This window comes from Dendrobates tinctorius, unplaced genomic scaffold (assembly GCF_039654945.1).
Source record: "Dendrobates tinctorius isolate UK_male_01 unplaced genomic scaffold, ASM3965494v1 ptg000092l, whole genome shotgun sequence".
Classification (NCBI taxonomy): domain Eukaryota; kingdom Metazoa; phylum Chordata; class Amphibia; order Anura; family Dendrobatidae; genus Dendrobates; species Dendrobates tinctorius.
This window is the reverse complement of record NW_027361760.1, coordinates 4,941,196-4,967,258: the sequence shown is the minus strand read 5'-3', so window position 1 is coordinate 4,967,258 and position 26,063 is coordinate 4,941,196. Positions and strand designations below refer to the sequence as shown.

Sequence of the window (26,063 nt, the reverse complement as noted above, 5' to 3'; positions counted from 1 at the left end):
AGCTCTGCCATGCGCCGAAACAGTGGTTCCCCCCAACATATCAGGTATCAGCGTACTCAGGACAAATTGCACAATAACTTTTGCAGTCCAATTTCTCCTGTTACCCTTGGGAAAATAAAAAAAATTGAACCTGAAGTATTTTTTTGTGAAAAAAAGTTAAATGTTCATTTTTTTTTTTTAATATTCAAAAAATTCCTGTGACGCATCTAAAGGGTTAATAAACTTCTTGAATGTGGTTTTGAGCACCTTATGGGGTGCAGTTTTTAGAATGGTGTCACTTTTGGGTATTTTCTATCATATAGACCCCTCAAAGTGGCTTCAAATGTGATGTGGTCCGTAAAAATAAAATGGTGTTGCAAAAATGAGAAATTGCTGGTCAATTTTTAACCCTTATAACTTCCTAACAAAAAAAAATTTTGATTCCAAAATTGTGCTGATGTAAAGTAAACATGTGGGAAATGTTACTTATCAAGTTTTTTGTGTGCCGTATCTCTGTGATTTAAGGGCATAAAAATTCAAAGTTGGAAAATTGTGAAATTTTCGCCAAATTTCCGTTTTTTTCACAAATAAACGCAAGTTATTTGAATGAAATTTTACCACTAACATGAAGTACAATTTGTCACGAGAAAACAGTGTCAGAATCACCAGGATCCATGGAAGCATTCCAGAGTTATTATCTCATAAAGGGACAGTGGTCAGTATTGAAAAAATTGGTCCGGTCATGAACGTGCAAACCACCCTTGGGGCTTAAGGGGTTAATGCGGTTTTGCTGTGTGGATTTGTTTGGTGGTATTGGGAATGGATCCGGTCTGTGAACTTTCTCCCTTGTGCTTCTGGGCGAGAGCGAGAATGAGTATGTGCCAGACTGAAAACGCTGCTGCGTATCCGCAAAAAGAATTGACATGCTGCGGATAAAAAACGCTACAATTCTGCACTGATTTTTCCACAGCATGTGCACAGCAATACTTAATTTCCCAATGAATAACATTGGTTGTGCACTACACTGTGGATTTGATGCAATTCCGCCCATCTGGAAACGCTGCGGATCCGCATCAAAATCCGCAACATGTGCGCATACCCTTAAACCTCTCACTATTGATATGTTTGTTTTTATATTTAGTGTGGATGTATTTCCTCTTCATTCCCTATCTCATGTTTATATAGTTAAATAAGGGTTAATATTTATATTTTCAATAGTCTTGGTGATGTATCTTTGTAGGCTTTGTTTGATTTTGATGCATGACCATATATAACGCTTTTGGTATCTACTACATTTTTGTGATCTTGTCTGCATGTGTATCATAGGATTTCTTTGTGTTAGTAGTCACGTGTCAGGAACAGAATAGTAATGCTTCTCCATTGTATAGGTAATCGGATTCACATCAGAAACTGTGGCTACGTTTATTGGTGTTGTTGGAATTTTGTCAATCTTGGCTCAGGTGAGTGACATAGATATTCATGTTTTATATTTTTGTCATTATTATTTCCAATGGCTTTTAGAATATACAAGTATTTTTGTCCTGTGCCATCTAACGTTACTCATCTTGGTTCTTTTTTCTGCAGACTGTAGTTTTAGGAGTTCTTATGAGATCAATTGGCAATAAGAACACTATACTGCTAGGTCTTGGCTTCCAGATACTGCAGCTGGCTTGGTATGGCTATGGTTCTCAGCAGTGGTAAGAGAGAGTTTTGATGTACTCAAGTATTAATCAGGTAATAATTATGGTCCTACTGTATTTAGATCATTTGGCTTGGTACCAGCACAAAGTGGCCTTAATTCTTGCTGTTTTCAAGGTTTCTGTCTCCAGGGGGGAATCTAGTGTTGTAGAATGTACTATAACTTTATAGTACTTGTTCTTACTCTGGCGACTGAAACCTAGAAGAGAACATGGCCAATGGTTGGTCCAATTTGCTGTTCAGAGCAAAATTAATATTAACAGTAACTAACATAGAAGTAATTGCATTGCACAATCTTGTCCTACTATATCTTTTTTGTATAAACGAAGATGCACATTAAAATAAAATTTACTTGAAACTCAACCCATCTGTGCTCTAAACCACTATGGATTTACTCTGCATTTTATTCCTACTTTCTGTTCTGTGCAGACATTTAATCCGATCACACTGTTTATACACTGTGCTGAGAAATCATACATGTAATAGGTATTTGTAATGTGATATACTGAAAGGATCTGTCTCCGGATTTCACAATAGAAAATACATATTAGACCCTTTAGACCTGTTGTATTTGAAAATCCATGTTAAAGTGAGTGTTTAGTCCTGATATTAAGATGTTCTCATACTTTGCACTGGCGAGGACCAATAGCCCGAAACACCATGTCTGCAAATTAAGATTCTAATTTGGCTTTTATCTCAAGTCATATTGCAAGACTCGTTAAAGGCTCGATAGTGATTTGTAGGATCGCTACTTCCAACAGGTGGCGCTATAGAGTTCAAGTCCTCTTCCTCTCTGAAGAGGCAATTTGGATATGAAGATGAGCATTTTATCAATCCAACTAATGAGTTAGAGGGCTCATGAGTCCAAGTGTCTTCAGTCTCCTCCCACCTGACGGAAAGCTGTAACATATACTGAGCAGTGTGAGATTTCGGCAGGGAGGAGGGACACTGATGAGCTGTCAGTCTAGGTGAACAGAAAATGAATTAAACTTTCATAGAGTATTGTACAGCCATTCTTATGTGGATTTTCAAAATGTATATATAGAAGCCTTAAAGAGGTCTAAGCGATTTATTTAGTAATGTAGGTACCGTATATACTCGAGTATAAACCGATCCGAGTATAAGCCGAGGACCCTAATTTTGCCATGGAAAACTGGGTACGCTTAATGACTCGAGTATAAGCCGGGTGTACATTGTCCCCTCATCCCTGTCCTGCTCGGTGTTGCTCTCCCCCCTCCCTGTACCCGTGGCTCGGCTCCCCCTTCTATGTATGGCTCAGCTCCCTTTCCTCCCCCGTCCTCCTCCGTGCAGCCCCCGTCCTCCTCCGTGCAGCCCCCGTCCTCCTCCGTGCAGCCCCCGTCCTCCTCCGTGCAGCCCCCGTCCTTCTCTGTGCAGCCCCCGTCCTTCTCTGTGCAGCCCCCGTCCTTCTCTGTGCAGCCCCCGTCCTTCTCTGTGCAGCCCCCGTCCTTCTCTGTGCAGCCCCCGTCCTCCTCTGTGCAGCCCCCGTCCTCCTCTGTGCAGCCTCCGACCTCCACTGTGCAGCCACCGTCGTCCTCCCTCATACTCGCCCTGCTGTGCCGTCGCTGAACGTCCCTGAATCCTCCGTTGTCCAGCACTGACGGCTTCTTTATGCCTTCAGCGGTCACATGGTACCGCTCATTAAGCTCATGAATATGCTTCCACGCCCATGGGCATCCATATTCATGAGCTTAATGAGCGGTACCATGTAACCGCTGAAGGCAGGAAGAAGCTGCAGGCGCTGGGACAAGGAGGATGCAGGGGACGTTCAGGGAGGCTCGGGAGGGGTGAGTATGACTTCCCAGCCACCGGCTCCTGCCGCTCCCCCTCCCCCGCTGAATGACTCGTGTGTAAGCCGAGGGGGCATTTTCAGCACAAAAAAAGTGCTGAAAATCTCGGCTTATACACGAGTATATACAGTCGTTTGTATTGTGAAATCCATTAACACACATGCACATATAGTCCCTATTCCCTTCTTTCCCATGATAAGTAGATGATGATTTTTCTGCTTTTGTTCCTACCTACTGAAAAGTCCCTTGACGAATTGTCAGATCAAAAAGTGTTATTTCACTGGGGGCCCCAGGGATTGTCCGTGTTTTACATTTTGCTATCTCTATGCTAGGATGATGTGGGCAGCTGGTGCAATAGCTGCGATGTCAAGTATTACCTTTCCTGCAATCAGTGCAGTGGTGTCTCGCAATGCGGATCCTGACCAGCAAGGTGAGTGATACAGCTAGAGCTTATTTATTTAACCAAGTATATGACACTAGATGGAGGCCCGATGCTATTGCATCGGAAGGGTGGTAATGTCACGATGGAGGCAGGCTTTGCAGCGTTGAGAATTTTTCCCCCCCATGTGCTCACCCACCTATCCACTCTCTCTTTCCCCATGTACTGACTTCTCCCATCTGTGCTCTCTTCTTTGACCTGTCTACAGGGCTGTGGAGTCGGAGTCGTGGAGTCGGTGCTCATTTTGGTGGAGTCAGAGTCAGTATAAAATGGACCGACTCCGACTCCTAAAATATATAATAAATTGGGTACAGTAGTTCAATGCAGAATATGCTGAATATTTTTTCATAGGAATTTGGGAAAGTTATGAAATGTCCTATAAATGACTGTTCTATTCCTGATCTAAGGCTACATTCACACACAGTATTTTTCCTGCATTTTTTGAGGATACGTTTTTCAGTTGCAAAAGCAGATCAGCTTTTTAAAAAGCCGCATCACCTGAAAGGTTTTTGAGCTCATAGATAATGTTTTCAATAGCAAAAGCAGATTAGAAATCTGCTCTATCTATCTATATATCCATTTATCCATATCTGTCTAGTCATATCATATATGTACCAAAAAGAATGAAAGCCGGATAGCACACAGACTAACACTCCTTTTTTTTTTTTAGCACCAGTCAGGTACACCTCATAGCTGCCCAAAAGGACGCCCAGGACAGGCATTGCTCGTCTTCAGTAACATCAACATCAACTGATAGTTGGAATAAATAGACTGCATTCATCACCACATCTTCTTAAGGTGCAGGCTTTATTTTCAAGTTTAGGGGTGTGAAGTATGAGGTTCTGCAGCAGCTGAGGTGTGCAGTATGAAATTCTGTGGAACAGTATGAGATGTTTGATCCTGGCTACGCCCATAGTCTGAATGTAAGCTGAGTATCTAGGCTTAGATAAGTCATAGTGTGTGTGTATATATATATATATATATATATATATATATATATATATATATAATATATATACACAGTACAGACCAAAAGTTTGGACACACCTTCTCAATCAAAGCGTTTTCTTTATTTTCATGACTATGAAAATTGTAGATTCACTCTGAAGGCATCAAAACTATGAATTAACACATGTGGAATTGTATAACTAACAAAAAAGTGTGAAACAACTGAAAATACTGTATGTCTTATATTCTAGGTTCTTCAAAGTAGCCACCTTTTGCTTTGATTTCTGCTTTGCACACTCTTGGCATTCTCTTGATGAGCTTCAAGAGGTAGTCACCGGAAATGGTTTTCACTGCACAGGTGGGCCCTGTCAGGTTTAATAAGTGGGATTTCTTGCCTTATAAATGGGGTCGGGACCATCATTTGTGTTGTGCAGAAGTCTGGAGGATACACAGGTGATAGTCCTACTGAGTAGACTGTTAGAATTTGTATTATGGCAAGAAAAAAGCAGCTGAGTAAAGAAAAACGAGTGGCCATCATTACTTTAAGAAATGAAGGTTAGTCAGTCCGAAAAATTGGGAAAACTTTGAAAGTGTCCCCAAATGCATTGGCAAAAACCATCAAGCGCTACAAAGAAACTGGCTCACATGAGGACCGCCCCAGGAAAGGAAGACCAAGAGTCACCTCTGCTGCGGAGGATAAGTTCATCCTAGTCACCAGCCTTAGAAATCGCAGGTTAACAGCAGCTCAGAATAGAGACCAGGTCAATGCCACACAGCGTTCTAGCAGCAGACACATCTCTACTCAACAACTGTTAAGAGGAGACTTTGTGCAGCAGGCCTTCATGGTAAAATAGCTGCTAGGAAACCACTGCTAAGGACAGGCAACAAGCAGAGGAGACTTGTTTGGGCTAGAGAACACAAGGAATGGACATTAGACCAGTGGAAATCTGTGCTTTGGTCTGATGAGTCCAAATTTGAGATCTTTGGTTCCAACCACCATGTCTTTGTGCGACGCAGAAAAGGTGAACGGATGGACTCTACATGCCTGGTTCCCACCGTGAAGCATGGAGGAGGAGGTGTGGTGGTGTGGGGGTGCTTTGCTGGTGACACTGTTGGGGATTTATTCAAAATTGAAGGCATACTGAACCAGCATGGCTACCACAGCATCTTGCAGCGGCATGCTATTCCATCCAGTTTGTGTTTAGTTGGACCATCATTTATTTTTCAACAGGACAATGGCCTCAAACACACCTCGAGGCTGTGTAAGGGCTATTTGACCAAGAAGGAGAGTGATGGGGTGCTACGCCAGATGACCTGGCCTCCACAGTCACCAGACCTGAACCCAATAGAGATGGTTTGGGGTGAGCTGGACCGCAGAGTGAAGGCAAAAGGGCCAACAAGTGCTAAGCATCTCTGGGAACTCCTTCAAGACTGTTGGAAGACCATTTCTGGTGACTACCACTTGAAGCTCATCAAGAGAATGCCAAGAGTGTGCAAAGCAGTAATCAAAGCAAAAGGTGGCTACTTTGAAGAATCTAGAATATAAGACATATTTTCAGTTGTTTCACACTTTAATTATATAATTCCACATGTGTTAATTCATTGTTTTGATGCCTTCAGAATGAATCTACAATTTTCATAGTCCTGAAAATAAAGAAAACTCTTTGAATGAGAAGGTGTGTCCAAACTTTGGTCTGTACCGTATACATGTACATATTTACAATTCATTACAGTTTTTTGTGTTCTAAAGTTTGTATTCCAATAAATAGATATTATGTTCTATCTAAATATCTTGATTATTGGATCATAGAAATGATTAAATGTCTGATGTTCACATTGTACTACAATAAATCTTTCACTTAAATATAAGCAATATATGTGGGAGTCGGTGTAAGGGAAATTGAGGAGTCTGAGTCACAGGTTTGGCTTACCGACTCCACAGCCCTGCCTGTCTACCCCATGTGCTATCCCCCTTGTCTTCTATCTCTCTCCTTCCTGTGCTGTGTTCTCCCCTCATGTGCTGTCCCATTTGAGCTGTCTCCCCCCTGTGCTCTGTCTCTCTCACCCCTGTGTCTGACCATGTACAGAATATACCACAGCTCCTGGGCAGGGGAGGAAGCAAAGACAATACTGACATTACAACAGGAGATCGTTCGTGGGAAAACCCCTTTAATGTGACCAGTTTCCTCTGCCTGTAGACACATCGCACATCTGCCGCCGGGATCAGCCGAATGATTCTCTGTGCCTTCGTGGAATTGGCGCAGGCGCAGTGCGATGGTGTTCCACTGGTGGTACCGCGCAATAGGTTAGTACCAGCAGCAGTTTCCCTATTGAGACACCCATCACTTGGGTGTCCCAATATGGCGGTCGGTGAACTTCCTCCATTGGAATTCTGGGATACGGTGACATCTGGACAGAACAGGAGATGAAAACATTACAAGGCAATTATATAAATAGATTGCTAAAGGTATTGTAAAGCACAAATTCTGTAAAGCATAAATCCATACTGTGCCTTTGTTGTAGGTGTTGTACAAGGAATGGTAACTGGAATTCGTGGTTTGTGTAATGGCCTGGGACCTGCTTTATATGGTTTTGTCTTTTACTTGTTCCACGTGGAGTTGAATGAAATTACTGATGAAGAGTCGTCTGACAAGATCCTGAAGCCCAACATGGCAAACCCTTCTGACGAGGTGAGCTCCTTATTTACAAAGCCTGTTTGTGAGAAAGATGAACATTGTGGTTCCATTGATCAATTTGCTGCAACGTGATCCCAAATAATAAGGTTAAATGAAGATTGGTAAAAGACGACCTTTCACCTGTTTGAGACTGTTTAGTTGGTTGTCAAAAAATAACAGTATGCACATCCCAACACTGTTACCACTTTGTCACAGATGACATAGGAGAGATCACACAGACCCCAACGTGGCCACCAGTGTGTCAGGGAAACGCGACTCCGATGCCTTTAATTATCAGGGCCATTACGCAACTGACTTACGAGTGGTGGACGAGGCCATTGCTGCTTCCATTACTAGGCCGGTTATTGAGGAGCTTACAGTGAGTGTATGGTGTATATACACCTCCGCTTCAAAAGCATGGATTGAATATAATAAATATATACAGTTTGCTCAAAAGTTTGCATATCCCAGCAGAATTTTTGCTATATTGAAATTTGTTCAGAGACTATAACACCAAAACTTTTTCTCCAGTCATGGTTAGTAGTTGGGTGAAGCCACTTATTGTCAAACTACTGTGTTTTCTCTTTTTAAATCAAAATGACAACCCAAAACATCCCAATGACCCTGATCAAAAGCTCACATACCCTGGTGATTTTGGCCTGATAACATGCACAGAAGTCGACACAAATGGGTTTGAATGGCTACTAAAGGTAACATCCTCACCTGTGACAAATGCCAGGAAAATAATTCGGGATAGCAAAGAAAAACCCATAAATAACATCAGCTGAAATACTGGACTATCTGAAAACTAGCGGTGTGAGTGTTTTAAGATACACAATAAGGAGGCACTTGAAGAAAAATGGGCTGCATGTTCGAGTCACCAGAAGTAAGCCAAATGACCCTGATCAGAAATTCACATACCCCATTTCTTAATAGCGTGTATTGCCTCCTCTAACATCAATGACAGCGTGAAGTCTTTTGTGGCAGGTAAGGATGAGGTTATTTATTTTCTCAGATTGTAAAGCTGCCCACTTTTCTTGGCAAAAAAGCCTCCAGTTCCTGTAAATTCCTGGGCTGTATAACATGAACTGCACGCTTGAGATCTCCCCAGAATGACTCAATGATATTGAGGTCAGGAGACTGAGATTTCCTCTCCAGAACCTTTACTTTGTTCTGCTGTAGCCAATGACAGGTCGATTTGGCCTTGTGTTTTGGATCGTTGTCGTGTTGGAACGTCCAAGTACGGCCCATGCGCAGCTTTTGGGTTGATGATTGCAAATTTGCCTCCAGTATTTGTTGATAATGTGCTGCATTCATCTTTCCTTCAACTTTGACCAAGTTTCCTGTGCCTTTGTAGCTCACACATCCCCAAAACATCACCGATCCACCTTCGTGCTTTACAGTAGGAATGGTGTTCCTTTCATCATAGGCCTTGTTGACCGCTCTCCAAATGTAACTTTTATGGTTGTGGCCAAAAAGATCAATTTTGGTCTCCTCACTCCAAATTACCTTGTTCCAGAAGTTTTGATGCTCGTCTCTGTGCTGTTTTTTGTAGGCGAGATACCTTGTGGCATTTGCGCAGTAATAGCTTTCTTCAGGCAACTCAACCAAACCATGCAGCCCATTTTTGTTCAAGTGCCTCCTTATTGTGCATCTTATAACAGCCACACCGCTAGTTTTCAAATTTTGTGCTTATCAGGCCAAACTCACCAAGGTATGTAAACTTTTGATCAGGGTCATTTGGATGTTTTGGGTTGTCATTATGATATAAAAAGAGAAAACACAGTAGTTTGACAATAAATGGCTTCATCCAACCACTAACCATGAGTGGAGAAAAAGTGTTGGTGTTATCACATTCATATTCTCTGAAAAAAGGTCAAGAAAGCAATAGTTCTGCCTGGTCCAAAATTAAGAGACCCTTGCAAAATTTTCAGTTTGTCTGATTTTTCGCTGTATAGGTATATTTGTGAGTAAAATGTAAATTGCTCTTTTATTCTATAAAATACTGACAACATGTTTTTGAATTTCCAAGCACTAAATTTTGTATTTATTTTCAGAAAATGAGAAATGATCAAAAGAACAAAAAATGCAGTGCTTGCAAACCTTAAATAATGCTAAGAAAACAACAAGTTCATAATCATTTAGAAACAACAATACCAATGTTTTAACTCGGGAAGAGTTCAGAAATCAATATTTCCTGTCTCCCATGATGGCACACATGAGAGAGGGGATCCGCCCATTTAGGACAGGAACCCTACTGAAGATAAAAGGGCGGTACCTCTCCCTCGCTTCAGTTGGGTTTCCTGTCCTGACAGGGACCCATGCGCTGAAGACGGCGGTGTCAAGAGTCGTACCTGCCCACCCCCGTGCCGGCGTCGAAGAACAGGCAGAGCCTGTCCGCTGGGCTTCGGGGGTGGAAACGCCATCCGCGGGTCCCCCGGGGTCTCTGCGTCCGCGCGGGCGTGGGTGCAGCATGGAGGGGGTTCAGGGGCTCCGCCATGTCTTCCGCGCCGCCCTTCCACCTCTGCCGGCGTCCGGGAAGATCCAGTAGGGGCGTCCGCTTCTTGATCGCGCGCGTCTGACCTCACGCACAAGGCACGCTGGGTATGGGCGTGCCCGTGTGACGCCGGGGGCAGCATCGGATCCAAGATGGCGCCCATGAAGAGAGCGCCAGCCGGCAAAATCCATCCTGGCGGCGTGGCAGGGGGGAGGGGCCGTCGATGGGCACCGGAGGAGGCGGAGAGTGCAGTGGATGCCTCATAAAAGAGGGATGACCACAGGAGACACACTCATGCTCAGAGCTCCAATGGAAGTGGAGCAGGAAGAGCAGCAGCAGATGACATTTCTGCAGGAACTCTCACTAGATCCCTTGCCAAGCTGCCAGCATACCAGGAGTAGCCACTCAAGTGGTAGGAGTGGCAGTCGTCCTGACCGGCAAGACCCTCTGACGTCCAGAAGGGACGTCACACGTGCATATGATCAGCCTCCGAAATGGGTACCCTTGATTGACAGCGATGGCGAGTGATCTACGTGTATGTCACCCTTATGGTTACGGGGTCCATATTTCTGCTTGATCACTAGGGGTCAATAATAGGGCTATAATTCAGGAGGAAGTAAATGGCTCCATAAAAGCAGCCCTTAAAAAAACGGGAAAAAGAAGTTGCTAAGTCGATTCTGATTCCGAGGCCTCTCTAGTGCAGGAGGGTCGAGAAAAATCCCTGTCTCCCTCTGCCTCCTCCTCCTCTCCTCAGTCCTCAGATTCCTCCTCGGACAGTGATATTGGGGGCCGACCATGTTTTCCAACTGAGAATGATGTAGAAAGACTGGTCAAAACAGTCAGGTGTACAATGGGCCTTAAAGAGGAAAAAACGCCTAGGTCATTAGAGGACGTTATGTTCGGAGGGCTGGAGGAGAAAAGAAAATGCACTTTCCCTGTCAATGACAAAATAAAGGCATTAAAGAGAATCTGTCACCCATATTTAGTGATATATTTTTATTCCCCCTGACTCCGCACCTTTGAGGCATAAATACCTTTTTTTTTTATCTTGTTGGGGATGTATGGAAATCGCCGCGGTCCGGTCCGATGGGTGTGGCTTCGTCGCCTACCCCCCCCCCCCCTCGGCTTGCTGAACGTACTGTATTTTTCGGACTATAAGACGCACCGGACCATAAGACGCACCCCAATTTTCAGAAGGAAAATAGGGAAAAAAAAAATAATGTGTCAAATGGGGGTCCGTCTTACAGTCCGAATTCAGCTTACCTGGGAAGGGATCCGGCACAGGTGGAGAAGTAGTCACAGGGGTCATTCAGTGGTCCAGGCTCGTGCGGTGGCGGCGGCTCTGTGCTGGGGCAGCTGCGCTGGGGCAAGGGCAGCTGTGCTGGGGCAGGGGCAGCTGTGCTGGGGCAGGGGCAGCTGTGCTGGGGCAGGGGCAGCTGTGGCAGGGGCAGCTGTGCAGGGGCAGCTGGGCTGGGGCAGCTGGGGTCTGCGGTGGTGGCAGCGGGCGGCGCTCTGCGGTGCGGTGGTGGCAGCGGGCTGTGCTCCAGTGCAGGGGCGGCGGCTCCGCCGGCGTTTCTTCGCAGCCCGGAGGCCCCCGCACGCCCCTTGCTGGGCGCCGCCATGTTGCGGTGGCCTCCGGGAGCATGGACGCCGGCAAGATGGCCGCCGGTCTGGGGACGGCGCATGCGCAGCTTCAGATCTCGTGCCGAGATCTCGGGGGACGAGATTCAAATCTCGGCAACGAGATCTCGTCCCCCGAGATCTTGGCACGAGATCTGAAGCTGCGCATGCGCCGTCCCCGGACCGGCGGCCATCTTGCCGGCGTCCATGCTCCCGGAGGCCACCGCAACATGGCGGCGCCCAGCAAGGGGCGTGCGGGGGCCTCCGGGCTGCGAAGAAACGCCGGCGGAGCCACCGCCCCTGCACCGGAGCACAGCCCGCTGCCACCAACGCACCGCAGAGCGCCGCCCGCTGCCACCACCGCACCGCAGAGCCCCGCCCGCTGCCACCACCGCACCAGGTAAACATGCATTGCGACCATAAGACGCACCCCCCACTTTCCCCAAAAATTTTGGGGGAAAAAAGTGCGTCTTATGGTCCGAAAAATACGGTAATCTTCATCTGTGAATATCACAGATAACGTTGGTTTCCGCACTTGTGCATTGTAAAGGCCTCCGGCGCCTGCGCAGTATGCTTTGCCCAAATGTGAGCGAAGCATATAATCGCTACTGCGCATGCTCCGGTATTTTCCAGCGCGGTCTATGCCCCGGAAGTGTGTCCTGCATGTGAAGACTTCTGGGGCATCCACCTAAGACAACTGCAGTGGGAAGTTCTGTCAGCACAGAGACAATTGAAAGGACATTTAGATGGAGAAACTATATCTTTCCTTGGCCGTAGGGCTAAAGTGGTGGACTGTAGAGGAGCATCTGACAGCCGGTATCCCGTGGCAAAAAACAGTCGAGGACATTATCACAACTGACGCAAGTGCTACAGGTTGGGGAGCACACCTGAGATCCCACTCAGTACAAGGAACCTGGTCCTCACTAGAAAGGAATCACGGTTCAAATGTGAAAGAACTATGGGCAGTGGAAAAGGCCTTGAGACATTTTCTCCCCTTGCTTTGGGGCCGGCATACTCGAGTCATGTCGGACAATCGAGCAGTGGTAGCTTACATCAACCTCCAGGGGGGAACGAGGTCCCGGGGCCTCATGGAGGTGTCAAATCTACTATTTCAATTAGCAGAACAGCACCGATTATCTCTCACGGTACTACATATAAGGGGTGTAGAAAATATATGAGCAGACTTTGAGTCGCAGACACCTGAGACAGGGGGAATTGTCATTAAACCCCCAGGTTTTCCAACAAATAGCACTAGCTTGGGGCAAACCAGAGACCTATTTGCCACCTCACACAACAGAAAAGTCAGAAAGTTCTGCTCCCTAAATCCAAAACAACATCCATTTGCAGTAGATGCCCTACAAATTCCCTGGAAGTTCTCCCTGGCCGATAACAATGATTCCGATAGTAGTCCGTAAAATCAGGGAAGATCAAGCGAGAGTAATTCTCACAGCTCCGTTTTGGCCGAGGAGGCCATGGTTCTCTCACCAGAGGTTCCAGACCTGCTTACCCAGGGACCAGTGGTCCACTCTCAGGTGAAGGGCTTCCACCTGGCAGCCTGGGATTTGAGAGGATGCTACTGAGTCACCAGGGTTAGTTTCCACCCTGTTGAAGAGTAGGAAACCTTTCACATCCAGAATCTACGGTAGAATGTGGAAAAAGTTCCTAGACTTCGTGGGGGAACCTTTAGGACATGTAGCTCCGGTTGGGCCTATCCTAGAGTTTCTACAGGCCGGTCTGCACCTCGAGTTAGCAACTAGTGCCCTCAAAGTCAAAGTTTCAGCTCTGGGGGCCCTATATAATTGCAACCTAGCGTCCAATAGGTGGGTGTCCCGGTTCATAAAGTCCTGTAGTAGATCTAGGCCGGTCATTATCCCGAAGATACCTCCCTGGGACCTGAATCTAGTCTTGGAGGCTTTAACAGGAGTACCCCTTTGAGCCATTACAGGAGTTGTCACCAAAAATACACTTAAAAGAGGGTTACTGGTAGCCTTAGCATCGGCCCGTAGAGTGAGCGCCCTACAGGCTCTATCTGCAGGCCCTCAAATTTTTGATGACAGAGTGGTTCGAAGACCAAATCCTGCCTATCTCCCCAAGGTAGTCCTTAAGTTTCATAGGACTCAGGAGATTACCTTACCATCATTCTGCAATAGTCCAAGGAACCTTGGAGAGCAAAAGTTCCACACATTAGATGTAAGGAGGGCCATACTACAATACATATTCGTGACTAGTCAGTGGAGGAAAGTGGAGGTCCCTGTTTGCAGCCTTTCAGGGTAGTAGAAAAGGGTACGGGGAAGCTAAGAGTACCATCGCCAGATGGATCAGGGAGGCCATTATGTTATCCTACTCTGCGAGTGGCGCTCTGGTTCCAGAAGGCATCAAGGCTCACTCCACCAGAGCTGTGGCTACCTCCTAGGCAGAGAAGGCTGAGGTATTGATTGAGCAGATTTGTAAAGCCGCTACTTGGTCCTCACTTTCGACCTTTTTCAAGCACTGCCGACTAGATCTATCTTCCTCTACTGACCTAACCTTTGGTAGAAGGGTGCTACAAGCGGTGGTCCCTCCCTGAGGTGTTTCATTCTACAAAAGTCTCATGTGTGCCATCTTGGGAGACGTGAAAACACCAAGGTTACTTACTGGTAGCCGTTTTTTCCGGGGCCCATGATGGCCACTGTATATTACCTCCCTTATCACTCCTTTGGTGTGCACTATGGTTTGGGTGCTTTTCTTAGTTAATATAATGTGCTTTATCTTCAGTAGGGTTCCTGTCCTGAATGGGCGGATCCCCTTTCTCATGTGTGCGTCATGGGTTCCGGAAAACCTTGGTGTTTTGTGGAATAACCATGATTTTAATCACAGCTTTCATGCGTCTTGTCATTATTTCCATCAGTCTTTCACACTGCTTTTGGGTGACCTTATGCCACACCTGGTACAAAAATTTAAGCAGTTTGTTTGATGTCTTGTGACTATCCATCATCTTCCTGGTTACATTCCAAAGGTTTTCAATGGGGTTCAGGTCTGGCGATTGGGCTGACCATGACAGGGATTTAATGTGGTGGTCCTTCATCCACACATTGACCTAGCTGTGTGGCATGGTGCAATGTCCTGCTGGAAAAAAAACAGTCCTCAAAGTTGGGGAACATTGCCTGAGCAGAAGGAATCAACTACTTTTCCAGGATAACCTTGTATGCGGCTTGATAGATACATCATTCGCAAAGATTAACCTGCCCTATTCCAGCCTTGTTGAAGCATCCCCAGATCATCACCGAATCTCAGTATGTGCAAGACACTGTGGCTTGTATGACTCTCCAGGTCTCCATCTAACCATTAGATGACCAGGTGTTGGGCAAAGCTGAAAATTAGACTCATCAGAGAAGATTACCTTACTCCAGTCCTCTACGGTCTAATCTTTATGGTCTTTGACAAACTTCAGCCTGGCTCTCCTTTGCTTCTCATTGATGAAAGGCTTTTTTTCTAGCTTTGCATGACTTGAGCCCTGCCTCTAGGACCCTGTTACGAACTGTTCTTACTGTGGACTTCACCCCAGCTGCCATTTGCTATTCCTTTTGTAGGTCACTTGATGTCATCCCAAGGTTACTAAGTGACATTCGACTGAGATGACGGTCATCCCGGTCAGTGGAGAGTTGTTTTCGCCCTCTGCCAGTCTATAGCTTTGCTGTCCCCAATGTCTGCTGCTTGACCTTGTTGTAATGAACTGCCGTCTTACAAATGTTAATGATGGAGGCAACATAACGCTCACTGTATCCCTCTGCTAGTAAAGACAGAATTGAGCCATTCTTTTCCTCACTCAAGACTTTTCAACTCCTTTTGGCATGGTTAAGTTATTTTTTCATTCCTATTACTTTTGGGATATTACTAGCACTTGTTTGCCATCCAGCTTGTCCTATTGCAAGAGGATTGTGAGCACCACAGCATGGTTTTTTATACTTTCCTTCATTAAATAAGATTTGGTTCAGGTGATCACCTATTCAGAAGCACATTAAATAGTATGAGGTGTACTCTGGTTGGAATTTATCTGATACTGGAATGGAATGGCTGCCAGACATGTAGAGAAGATGACTTTTATAAAACACTGCAGTGGTCTCTTAATTTTTGCTAGATATATTTATTACTGTACTTTGAAATGCAGCAACAGATAGAAGAAATAAAGGTGTCAGGTTATGTGCCAAAAAATGGCAGTGTTTTGGGTGCAGCCGACTTGAGCTGTGTCCAAAAGACTGCGTTCTAGGTTGCAAGCACAATGCATGGGATATCTGTAAAACCCAACGTAAGTTTATAACGTACAGTCGTAAAATTAAAAGATATTTTTTCCACAAAAATGATCTTTTCACCCACAATTTTTATTTTCCCAAGGTAAACAGGACCCCAAAAGTTATTGTGCAATTTGTCCTTTGTACGATAATACCCCATATGTTGGGGTAGACCATTGTTTGGGCGCATGGCAGAGCTCGGAAGGAAAGGAGCGCCGTTTGACGCAAAGATGGCTGGAATTGAGATTGGGCACCATGTTGCGTTTGGAGAGCCCCTGATGTGCCTGAACAGTGGAAACCCCCCCACCACCACCACAAGTGACCCCATTTTGGAAACTAGACCCCCCCCCCCCCAAGGAACTTATCTTGATGAGCACTTTGAACCCCCGGGCGTGAAAATACAAAAATCATATTTTTTCCACAAACCTGATCTTTTTATCCCCAATTTTTTTATTTTCCCAAGAGTAGCAGGAGAAATTGGATCCCAAAAGTTGTTGTCCAATTTGTCTGGAGTACGCTGAAACCCCATATGTGGGAGAAAACTACTGTATGGGCACACGTTGGGGTTCGGAAGGGAAGTAGTGACGTTTTGGAATGCAGACTTTGATGGAATGGTGTGCAGGTGTCATGTTGCGTTTGGAGAGCCCCTGATGTGTCTGAACAGTGGAAAGCCCCCCACAAGTGACCCCATTTTGGAAACTAGACCCCCCCAAGGAACTTTTCTAGATGTGTGGTGAGCATTTTGAACCCTCAAGTGCACAGCACAAGTTTATAACGTAGAGCCATAAAAATAAAAAAAATCATATTTTTTTCCACAAAAATGATATTTTTGCCCCCAATTTTTTATTTACCCAAGGGTAACGGGAGAATTTGGACTTCAAAAGTTGTGAAATTTGTCTGAATACGCTGATACCCATATGTGGGGGTAAACTACTCTTTGGGCACATGGCAGAGCTTGGAAGGGAAGGAGCACAGTTTGACTTTTTCAACGCAGAATTGGCTGGAATTGAGATCAGACGCCATGTTGCGTTTGGAGAGCCCCTGATGTACCTAAACAGTGGAAATCCCCCAATTCTACCCCTAACCCCAACATACCCCTAACCCTAATCTCAGCCATAGTCCTAACCCTAATGGGAGAATGGAAATAAATACCTTTTTTTATTTTATTATTTTTCCCTAACTAAGGGGGTGATAAAGGGGGGTTTGATTTACTATTTATGGCGGGTTTTTATGTTTGACAGCTGTCACATGCGAAAACATGCTCTTTTTATTGTAAAAATAGTTTTTGCATCACCACATTTTGAGCGCTATAATTTTTCCATATTTTGGAACACAGAGTCATGTGGGGTCTTATTTTTTGTGGGACGAGTTGACGTTTTTATTGGTACCATTTTCGTGCACGTGACATTTTTTGATCGCTTTTTATTCCGATTTTTGAGACGCAGAATGAACAGATATCTTTTGGGGGGGCCTTTATACCGTTCCGCAGTGGTAAAATTGATAAAGCGGTTTTATTCTTCGGATCAGTACGATTACAGCGATACCTCATTTATATAATTTTTTTATGTTTTAGCGCTTTTATACAATAAAAACAATTTTATATAAAAAAAATAATTTTTGCATCGCTTTATTCTGCGAGCTATAACTTTTTAATTTTTTTTGCTGATGACGCTGTATGGTGGCTCGTTTTTTGCGGGACAAGATGATGTTTTCAGCGGTGCCATGTTTATTTATATCCGTCTTTTTGATCGCGGTATGATGATGATGATAAAGCATTGTTTTTTCTGAACTGAAGCCTGGATTCAGGATTCTGACACTGTCTCTCCTGCTACCATTTCCTATGGTGGCTTACAATTCTCTCATTCCCCGAGACCCACAAACAGACATGGTGGTGGAGTCGGTATACTCCTGTCCCCACAATGCATTTTCCAGGTCATCCCCCAGTTCCATCACTTTCATTCCCTTCTGTTGAGGTCCACACCATCGGGCTCTTCCATCCCCTCTCCCTCAGAGTAGCGGTCATATACCGGCCCCCAGGCTCATTCACCCACTTCCTTGACCATTTTTCAGCCTGGCTGCCGCACTTCATGTCCTCAGAACTACCAACTCTTATCCTGGGAGACTTCAACATCCCCATTAACAGCCCTACTTCCACATCTGCATCCCAGCTTCTATCACTAACCACCTCTCTAGGCCTCTTGCAGCTTTCAACCTCTGAGACACACAAGGACGGTAACACCCTTGATCTGGTCTTTGTCCGGCTCTGTTCAATCTCCCACCTATATAACTCACCGCTTCCACTCTCTGACCACAACATTCTCTCATTCACGCTCACAAATCCTCGCCCACCCCAGCCCACTCCTACTTACCACACAGTCAGAAATCTACAAGCCATTAACCCTCAGACACATTCAGACTCCCTACACTCATCAATGTCCCCAATCTCCTCTTTTTCCTGTCGTGATCTGGCTGTTCATCACTACAACAACACTCTTAGAAGCTCCCTTGACCAAGTAGCTCCCGTCACCCCCAGAACCTCCAAGCACAGAGTAAAACAGCCCTGGGTCACATCGCAAACTCGACTTCTCCAGCGATGCTCTAGGAGTGCTGAACGCCTATGGAGAAAAACCCACACACCAGAAGACTTTATCCACTTCAAATTTATGTTAAGAACCTATAACGCTGCCCTTCCCCTCGCCAAACAGACCTACTTCACCACCCTGATCTCCTCACTAGCCAACAACCCCAAGAAACTTTTTGACACTTTTCGCTCCCTCCTCAGGCCAAAAGCACAAGCCCCTATCACAGACATTTGTGCTGATGACCTGGCCTCCCACTTTGCAGAAAAAATAGATAATATCCGTCAGTAAATCTGCTCCCAACCACCAAGTGCTGTGACTCCCATCCCTTCCTGCATCTCCCCTGGTTCACTTTCCACATTTGATCCCATCACAGAAGAAGTCGTCTCCAGACTCCTCTCTTTCTCTCGTCCGACCACATGCACTACCGACCCCATTTCCTCTCATCTCCTCCAGTCTCTCTCCACAACTCACCTAACTACTATCTTTAATCTCTCCCTCTCCTCGGGCATTTTCCCATCCTCCTTCAAACACGCCATCGTTACTCCATTACTAAAGAAACCCACTCTCGACCCATCCTGCACAAACAACTAGAGACCAGTCTCCAATCTACCCTTCATCTCTAAACTTTTGAAGTGACTAGTTTACTCCCGCCTTACCCGTTACCTCTCCACTCACTCCCTTCTAGACCCTTCACAGTCTGGCTTCCGCCCCCTACATTCGACTGAAACTGCACTCATCAAAGTGACCAATGACCTTCTGACAGCAAAACGTAACGGTGACCACTCTCTGCTCATTTTTCTTGACCTATCTGCAGCTTTCGACACTATTGACCACCATTTCCTACTCTCTAGGCTCCAGTCACTAGGCATTAAGGACACTGCTCTCTCCTGGTTCTCTTCCTATCTTTCTGACTGCTCCTTCAGTGTTTTGTTCTCTGGCTCCACGTCATCTCCTCTTCCTCTTGCTCAACCTCTCCAAAACTGAACTGCTTCTGCTCCCGCCGTCTACTAACCTCCATAAATATGACATTTCCCTCTCCGTGGGTGGTACCACAATAACACCCCGGCAGCAGGCGCGCTGTCTGGGTGTTATGTTTGACACCAATCTCTCCTTCACATCCCATATACAATCTCTTGCCCGCTCTTGCCACTTATACCTAAAGAACATCTCTAGAATGAATCTGCCCTTTTCTCACCATGGAAACAACAAAAACCCTCACTGTAGCATTGATCCACTCCCGCCTGAATTACTGCAACGCTCTATTAATTGGCCTCCCCGTTACTCGACTATCCCCTCTCCAGTCCATACTTAATGCAGCAGCCAGGGTCATCTAGCTGGCTAATCGGTATTCGGACACGTCCGCTCTTTGCCAGTCCTTACATTGGCTGCCCATTCATTATAGGATCCAATTCAAAGTACGTGTTGGCACCCACAAAGCTCTCCACAGTGCAGCACCCCCCCTACATCTCCTCCCTCATTTCTGTCTATCAGCCTACCCAACCGCTGCTCTCTGCAAACGACTTTCGACTAACCTCTGCACTAATCCGTACCTCCTACTCCCGACTCCAACACTTCTCTGGAATGCTCTACCCCAAGAAATTAGGACTATCCACAGTTTGCATAGTTTCAGGCGCTCCCTCAAAACACATTTGTTCAGAGCGGCCTATCATGTTCACTAATCACAGTCATTCTATGTGTAAGTGTGCATGTGTAGCCCATTCACTATCTCCATCCATCCCTCTCTCCCTCAAGATGGCTGGACCATCATTGTAAATACACCATTGTAAATACACACCTGTACTTTGTATCTCCCCCACCTCATTGTAGATTGTAAGCTCTCATGAGCAGGGTCGTCTTATTTTGCTTGAATTATTGTATTGTTAACGTTGTCACTTATGACTTGTGTTTTGAAACTGTTAAACTGTAAAGCGCTTTGGAATATGTTGGTGCTATATAAATAAAGATTATTATTATTGTGCCTTGTTTTTCTTTTCTTTCTTTGTTCTTTTTTTTTTTAAGAGGTTCACTAAAGAGATTAACTAGTGGGACAGATTTATAGGGCGGGTCGTTACGGACGCGGCGATACTAAATATGTGTACTTTTATTGTTTTGTTTTTTTTACAAAAGAATTTATTAGGAATTTTTTTTTATTACTTATGATTTTTTTAAAAATTATTTTTACACATGATTTTTTTTTTTTTACTTTATTATATTGTCCCAGTGTGGAGCTATATATTGTCAGATCACTGATCTGACACTTTTAGTACACTGTGTCAGATCAGCAATCTGACAGGTACTGAGGAGGCTTTCTCAGCGCCTGCTCTCAGCAGGCATTGAGAAAGTCGCCTCCCTGCAGGACCCCGAAGGCCCCCACGGCCATCTTGGATCCGGGGGCCTGCAGGGAGGAAGCCTTTGGAACAGCGCGATCACATCGCGCTGTTCCAAGGGGCTCAGGGAAGCACGAGGGGAGCCCCCTCCCTGCGCGATTCTTCCCTGTGCCCCCGGTACTCTGCGATCATGTTTGATTGCAGTGTGCCAGGGGTTAATGTGCCGGGGGCGGTCCGTGACTGCCCCTGGCACATAGTGCCGGGTGTCAGCTGTGATAATCAGCTGACACCCGGCCGCGATCAGCGTTAGACGTACTATTCCGTCCATTGGACTTAAGTCCCAGGTCACATGGGCGGAATAGTACGTCCAATGTAAGGAAGGGGTTAATACAGTGCCTTGCGAAAGAAAACTTTTTTTGTCAGCTCACCAAACTGTAGCAAATGCGAAGTCTGGAGGAATGCAGTCAATCCTGGGCGGTGCAGGGAACTTGGATTCCGGAAAATCTTGTAGGCACAATACTGAGGAGATGTTCCAGCAACTTCGACCAAAGGATAGTTAAAATCAAAAGACTTTATTCCAAAAAAATTATTAAAAACAGAATAGATGCATAAAAAACATATGGTTCACCAATGTGACAGACGCTTACGCGTTTCGGACTAAAGGGTCCTTACTCATAGCTTAACATCTTACAAATAAACATATACCTATATACACTTGCTGGCTGAGGTAAAGTGGGAGGGAAATAAAATGGGCGGAGGTCCACAATAGCAGGAAGGGAGGATTTTCTCTACCATACCATAAAGCATTGTATCTGAACATGGAGGAAATCACCCCATCATCTTAATCATATATATATAAAAGATCAGATTTCAAATTCATGCCTGCGGGATATCGAGTTTTTAACTTAAAAATCCACATTGCTTCTTTACGCTGCAATTCCTTTTTTCTATGACCTCCCCTCTTGGGGTTTGGGACAGTTTCTATTATATTAACCCTACAAGTACTGACATCTCCTCCATGTACAGAAATAAAATGCTGAGAGGCTCCCGAGGGACTCCTTGTAGTTTTATTACATGAATCATAAAGATGTTCAGAAATCCTTTAGCGAAGAGAATGTGTGGTGTTGCCCACATATTGAATACAGCATGTTTCACATGTTATTAAATAAATAACATATGTGGAACTACAGTTGGCAAACATATTTATAACATATTCATTTTTTGTAACTGTGGATTTAAATGTAGACGTAATATTATACATGTATTTACATAAACCGCATGATCTTATTCCACAACGATAGCTACCAGAGACAGATAACCAGCTTGAATTATTTTCTGATGAAAAACGCAAAGTCTGATCACTGGGGGACAAAATATTCGCAATTGTAGTTCCTTTTTTAGGAATAAAATTGCAGCCTTTATACAATATAGTTCTCAAAGTTGGATCCACCCGTAAAATAGGTAATTTGATTTAATAATTTCCGTTATTTGATTAAATTGATCACTATATTTAGTAATAAAAACTGGTTTCTCCTGAAAATTACTAAATTTTGATTTTATTTCCAAATAATCATCTCTTGTTTTTCTTTCTGCTACAATTTTACCCCTATTAATTTGATGCTTACGATAACCTCTAGTCTTTAATCGTTCGTCAATTACTTCACATTCCTGTCTGTAAAATGAATCAGTTGTGCAGCACTTCTTGGCACGCACAAATTCACCTACTGGGAGATTATTAATGACGTGTTTGGGATGGTTGCTGCTAGCATGCAACAAAGAATTACCTGATTGCGGTTTTCTATATAAACATACTTCAACCCTAAAATCTGCTTCATTTCCAATCAACATCATGTCAAGAAAAGCAATTCGTTCCTTATTCATATGATATGTAAATTTTAGATTATGATTATTAGTATTAAGGAATTTTATGAATTCTATTATATTATCTGGATCACCCTTCCATATTATTATCAGATCATCAATAAATCTTCCAAAAAATTCTATATGATCCATAAAAATATTTTCCTGACCATAAATTTTTTCTTCCTCCCACCAAGTAACAAATATATTTGCAAGCGATGGGGAAAATTTCGCCCCCATCGCACAATCTTGTAATTGAAGGAACAAATTGCTTTTCCTTTTGAACATAAAATAGTTGTTTTTTAACAAAAATTCAGTTACAGATAAAATAAATTGCTGCAACTCCACACTGTATTTAGTATATTTAAGCAACTGATCCTGAAGTGCACGAATAGCTAGATGGTGAGGTATAGATGAATACAGTGTAGCAATATCTGCAGTAACCCATGTATAATTACTATTCCACTTAATGTTCTTCATTACACGTAACACATGTTTACTGTCCATGATATAGCTGGGTGATCTCAATACTAGTGGTTGAAGTCGTGCATCCAACCACTAGTTGGTTGATGTGGTGATTTCCTCCATGTTCAGATACAATGAGTATGGTGGAGAAAATCCTCCCTTCCTGCTATTGTGGACCTCCGCCCATTTTATTTCCCTCCCACTTTACCTCAGCCAGCAAGTGTATATAGGTATATGTTTATTTGTAAGATGTTAAGCTATGAGTAAGGACCCTCTAGTCCGAAACGCGTAAGCGTCTGTCACATTGGTGAACCATATGTTTTTTATGCATCTATCCTGTTTTTAATAATTTTTTTGGAATAAAGTCTTTTGATTTTAACTATCCTTTGGTCGAAGTTGCTGGAACATCTCCTCAGTATAGTGCCTTTCGAAAGTATTCGGACCCCTAGAACTTTTCAACCTTTTCTTACATATCATGCTTCAAACATAAAGATACCAAATGTAAATTTTTGGTGAAGAATTAACAAGAAGTGGGACACAATTGTAAAGTTGAACAAAATTTTTTGATTATTTGAAATTTTTGTGGAAATTCAAAAACTGAAAAGAGGGGCGTGCAATATTATTCGGCCCCTTTAACTTAATACTTTGTTGCGCCACCTTTTGCTGCGATTACAGCTGCAAGTCGCTTGGGGTATGTCTCTATCAGTTTTGTACATCGAGAGACTGACATTCTTGCCCATTCTTCCTTGGCAAACAGCTCGAGCTCAGTGAGGTTTGATGGAGATCGTTTGTGAACAGCAGTTTTCAGCTCTTTCCACAGATTCTCGATTGGATTCAGGTCTGGACTTTGGCTTGGCCATTCTAACACCTGGATACGTTTATTTGTGAACCATTCCATTGTAGATTTTGCTTTATGTTTGGGATCATTGTCTTCTTGGGAGACAAATCTCCATCCCAGTCTCAGGTCTTTTGCAGACTCCAACAGGTTTTCTTCAAGAATGGTCCTGTATTTGGCTCCATCCATCTTCCCATCAATTTTAACCATCTTCACTGTCCCTGCTGAAGATAAGCAGGCCCAAACCATGATGCTGCCACCACCATGTTTGACAGTGGGGATGGTGTGTTCAGGGTGATGAGCTGTGTTGCCTGTTGTGAGTTCATTTTCCCCTTTGTCAATGAGGTCTGGTGAACTCCCTCTTCTTGCTAAGGAAGGGAGTGAGCCTGATTATCAAACACCTGAGCCTAATGATGAGGACTGGCTGAGTGGAGTCACTGACTGGATATAAGGCTGCCAACGCCCTTTTACCTAGCTGGTGATTTTTCTGAGGGATTCTTAGAGACCAGTCTGAAGTCCTGCTCTTCTAAAGCTAAGTTTCTGCTTTGTTTTTGCATTTGTGTTTTGCTTTTGTTTTGCCCTGTTTTCTCTGGATTTCCGCCACTCCCTGCTGGGGTGAGCTGAATCCCTTTTTGCTCCATCTTCAGAAAAGACCTGAGTACTGATATAGTATTTTTTGAAGCCTAGCGTCTTCAGGGTCTTTTTCATATCAGTCTGTTGGCATTTTTCATTTTCAGGGTTTTTTCAGATTGCAGATAGCAACCTTCCTTTCCTTTCCTATTTAGTTAGATTGGGCCCCATCATTTGCTCAGCCTATCTTTCTGTCTGTGTATTGTCTTTTCATCTTGCTTCACCGTCATTATATGTTGGGGGCTGACTTTGCTTTGGGGTCTGCTCTGGGGCAGTTTAGATTTCCTTTTCTGCCTTTAGGCTATTCAGTTCTCCGGCTGTGATCGAGGGGTCTAGGGAACCGTAGGAACCCCCCACGGCTACTGCTAGTTGTGTTGATAGGTTCAGGGGTCTGCAATCTGATAGTTGCCAACTTTTCTGGTTCTCTGGACGTAGCTACTATTTTTGTGTTTGCCTCCTACGGTGACTCAATCATAACAGAATCAAAAATCACCAGCTAGGTAAAAGGGCGTTGGCAGCCTTATATCCAGTCAGTGACTCCACTCAGACAGTCCTCATCATTAGGCTCAGGTGTTTGATAATCAGGCTCACTCCCTTCCTTAGCAAGAAGAGGGAGTTCACCAGACCTCATTGACAGAGGGGAAAATGAACTCACAACAGTTGCCTTTATGCCAAACATATAGTTTGGCATTGTTGCCAAAAAGTTCGATTTTAGTTTCATCTGACCAGAGCACCTTCTTCCACATGTTTGGTGTGTCTCCCAGGTGCCTTGTTGCAAACTTTAAACAACACTTTTTATGGATATCTTTGAGAAATGGCTTTCTTCTTGACACTCTTCCATAAAGGCCAGATTTGTGCATTGTACGATTGATTGTTGTTCTATGGACAGACTGTCCCACCTCAGCTGTAGATCTCTGCAGTTCATCCAAAGTGATCATGGGCCTCTTGGCTGCATCTCTGATCAGTCTTCTCCTTGTTTGAGAAGAAAGTTTAGAGAGATGGCCGGGTCTTGATAGAATTGCAGTGGTATGATACTACTTCCATTTCAATATGATCGCTTGCACAGTGTTCCTTGGGATGTTCAAAGTTTTGGAAATCATTTTGTATCCAAATCTGGCTTTAAACTTCTCCACAACAGTATCACGGACCTGCCTGTTGTGTTCCTTGGTCTTCATGATGCTCTCTGTGATTCAAACAGAACCCTGAGACTATCACAGAGCAGGTGCATTTATACGGAGACTTGATTACACACAGGTGGATTATATTTATCATCATTAGTCATTTAGGATAACATTGGATCATTCAGAGATCCACAATGAACTTCTGGAGTGAGTTTGCTGCACTGAAAGTAAAGGGGCCGAATAATATTGCTCACCTCACTTTCCAGTTTTTGCATTTCCACAAAAATTTCAAATAGCCAATAAATTTCGTT

The 26,063-nt window shown here is 44.3% G+C and overlaps 1 protein-coding gene across 4 annotated transcripts in view; it reads left to right on the top strand.

The window, feature by feature from the left end:
- LOC141098469 (hippocampus abundant transcript 1 protein-like) overlaps positions 1 to 26,063 on the top strand; it is a 268,780-nt gene that overhangs the window by 69,430 nt on the left and 173,287 nt on the right. For 3 of the 4 annotated variants that reach the window (XM_073586300.1, XM_073586296.1, XM_073586299.1), the window contains exons 8-11: positions 1,368 to 1,439; positions 1,564 to 1,676; positions 3,818 to 3,915; positions 7,396 to 7,562. In XM_073586300.1, the coding sequence (XP_073442401.1) occupies positions 1,368 to 1,439; positions 1,564 to 1,676; positions 3,818 to 3,915; positions 7,396 to 7,562 (450 nt within the window). Of the gene's footprint in view, positions 1 to 1,367; positions 1,440 to 1,563; positions 1,677 to 3,817; positions 3,916 to 7,395; positions 7,563 to 16,035; positions 20,493 to 26,063 lie in introns of those variants that run through there. The other variant, XM_073586298.1, reaches the window with a different exon arrangement.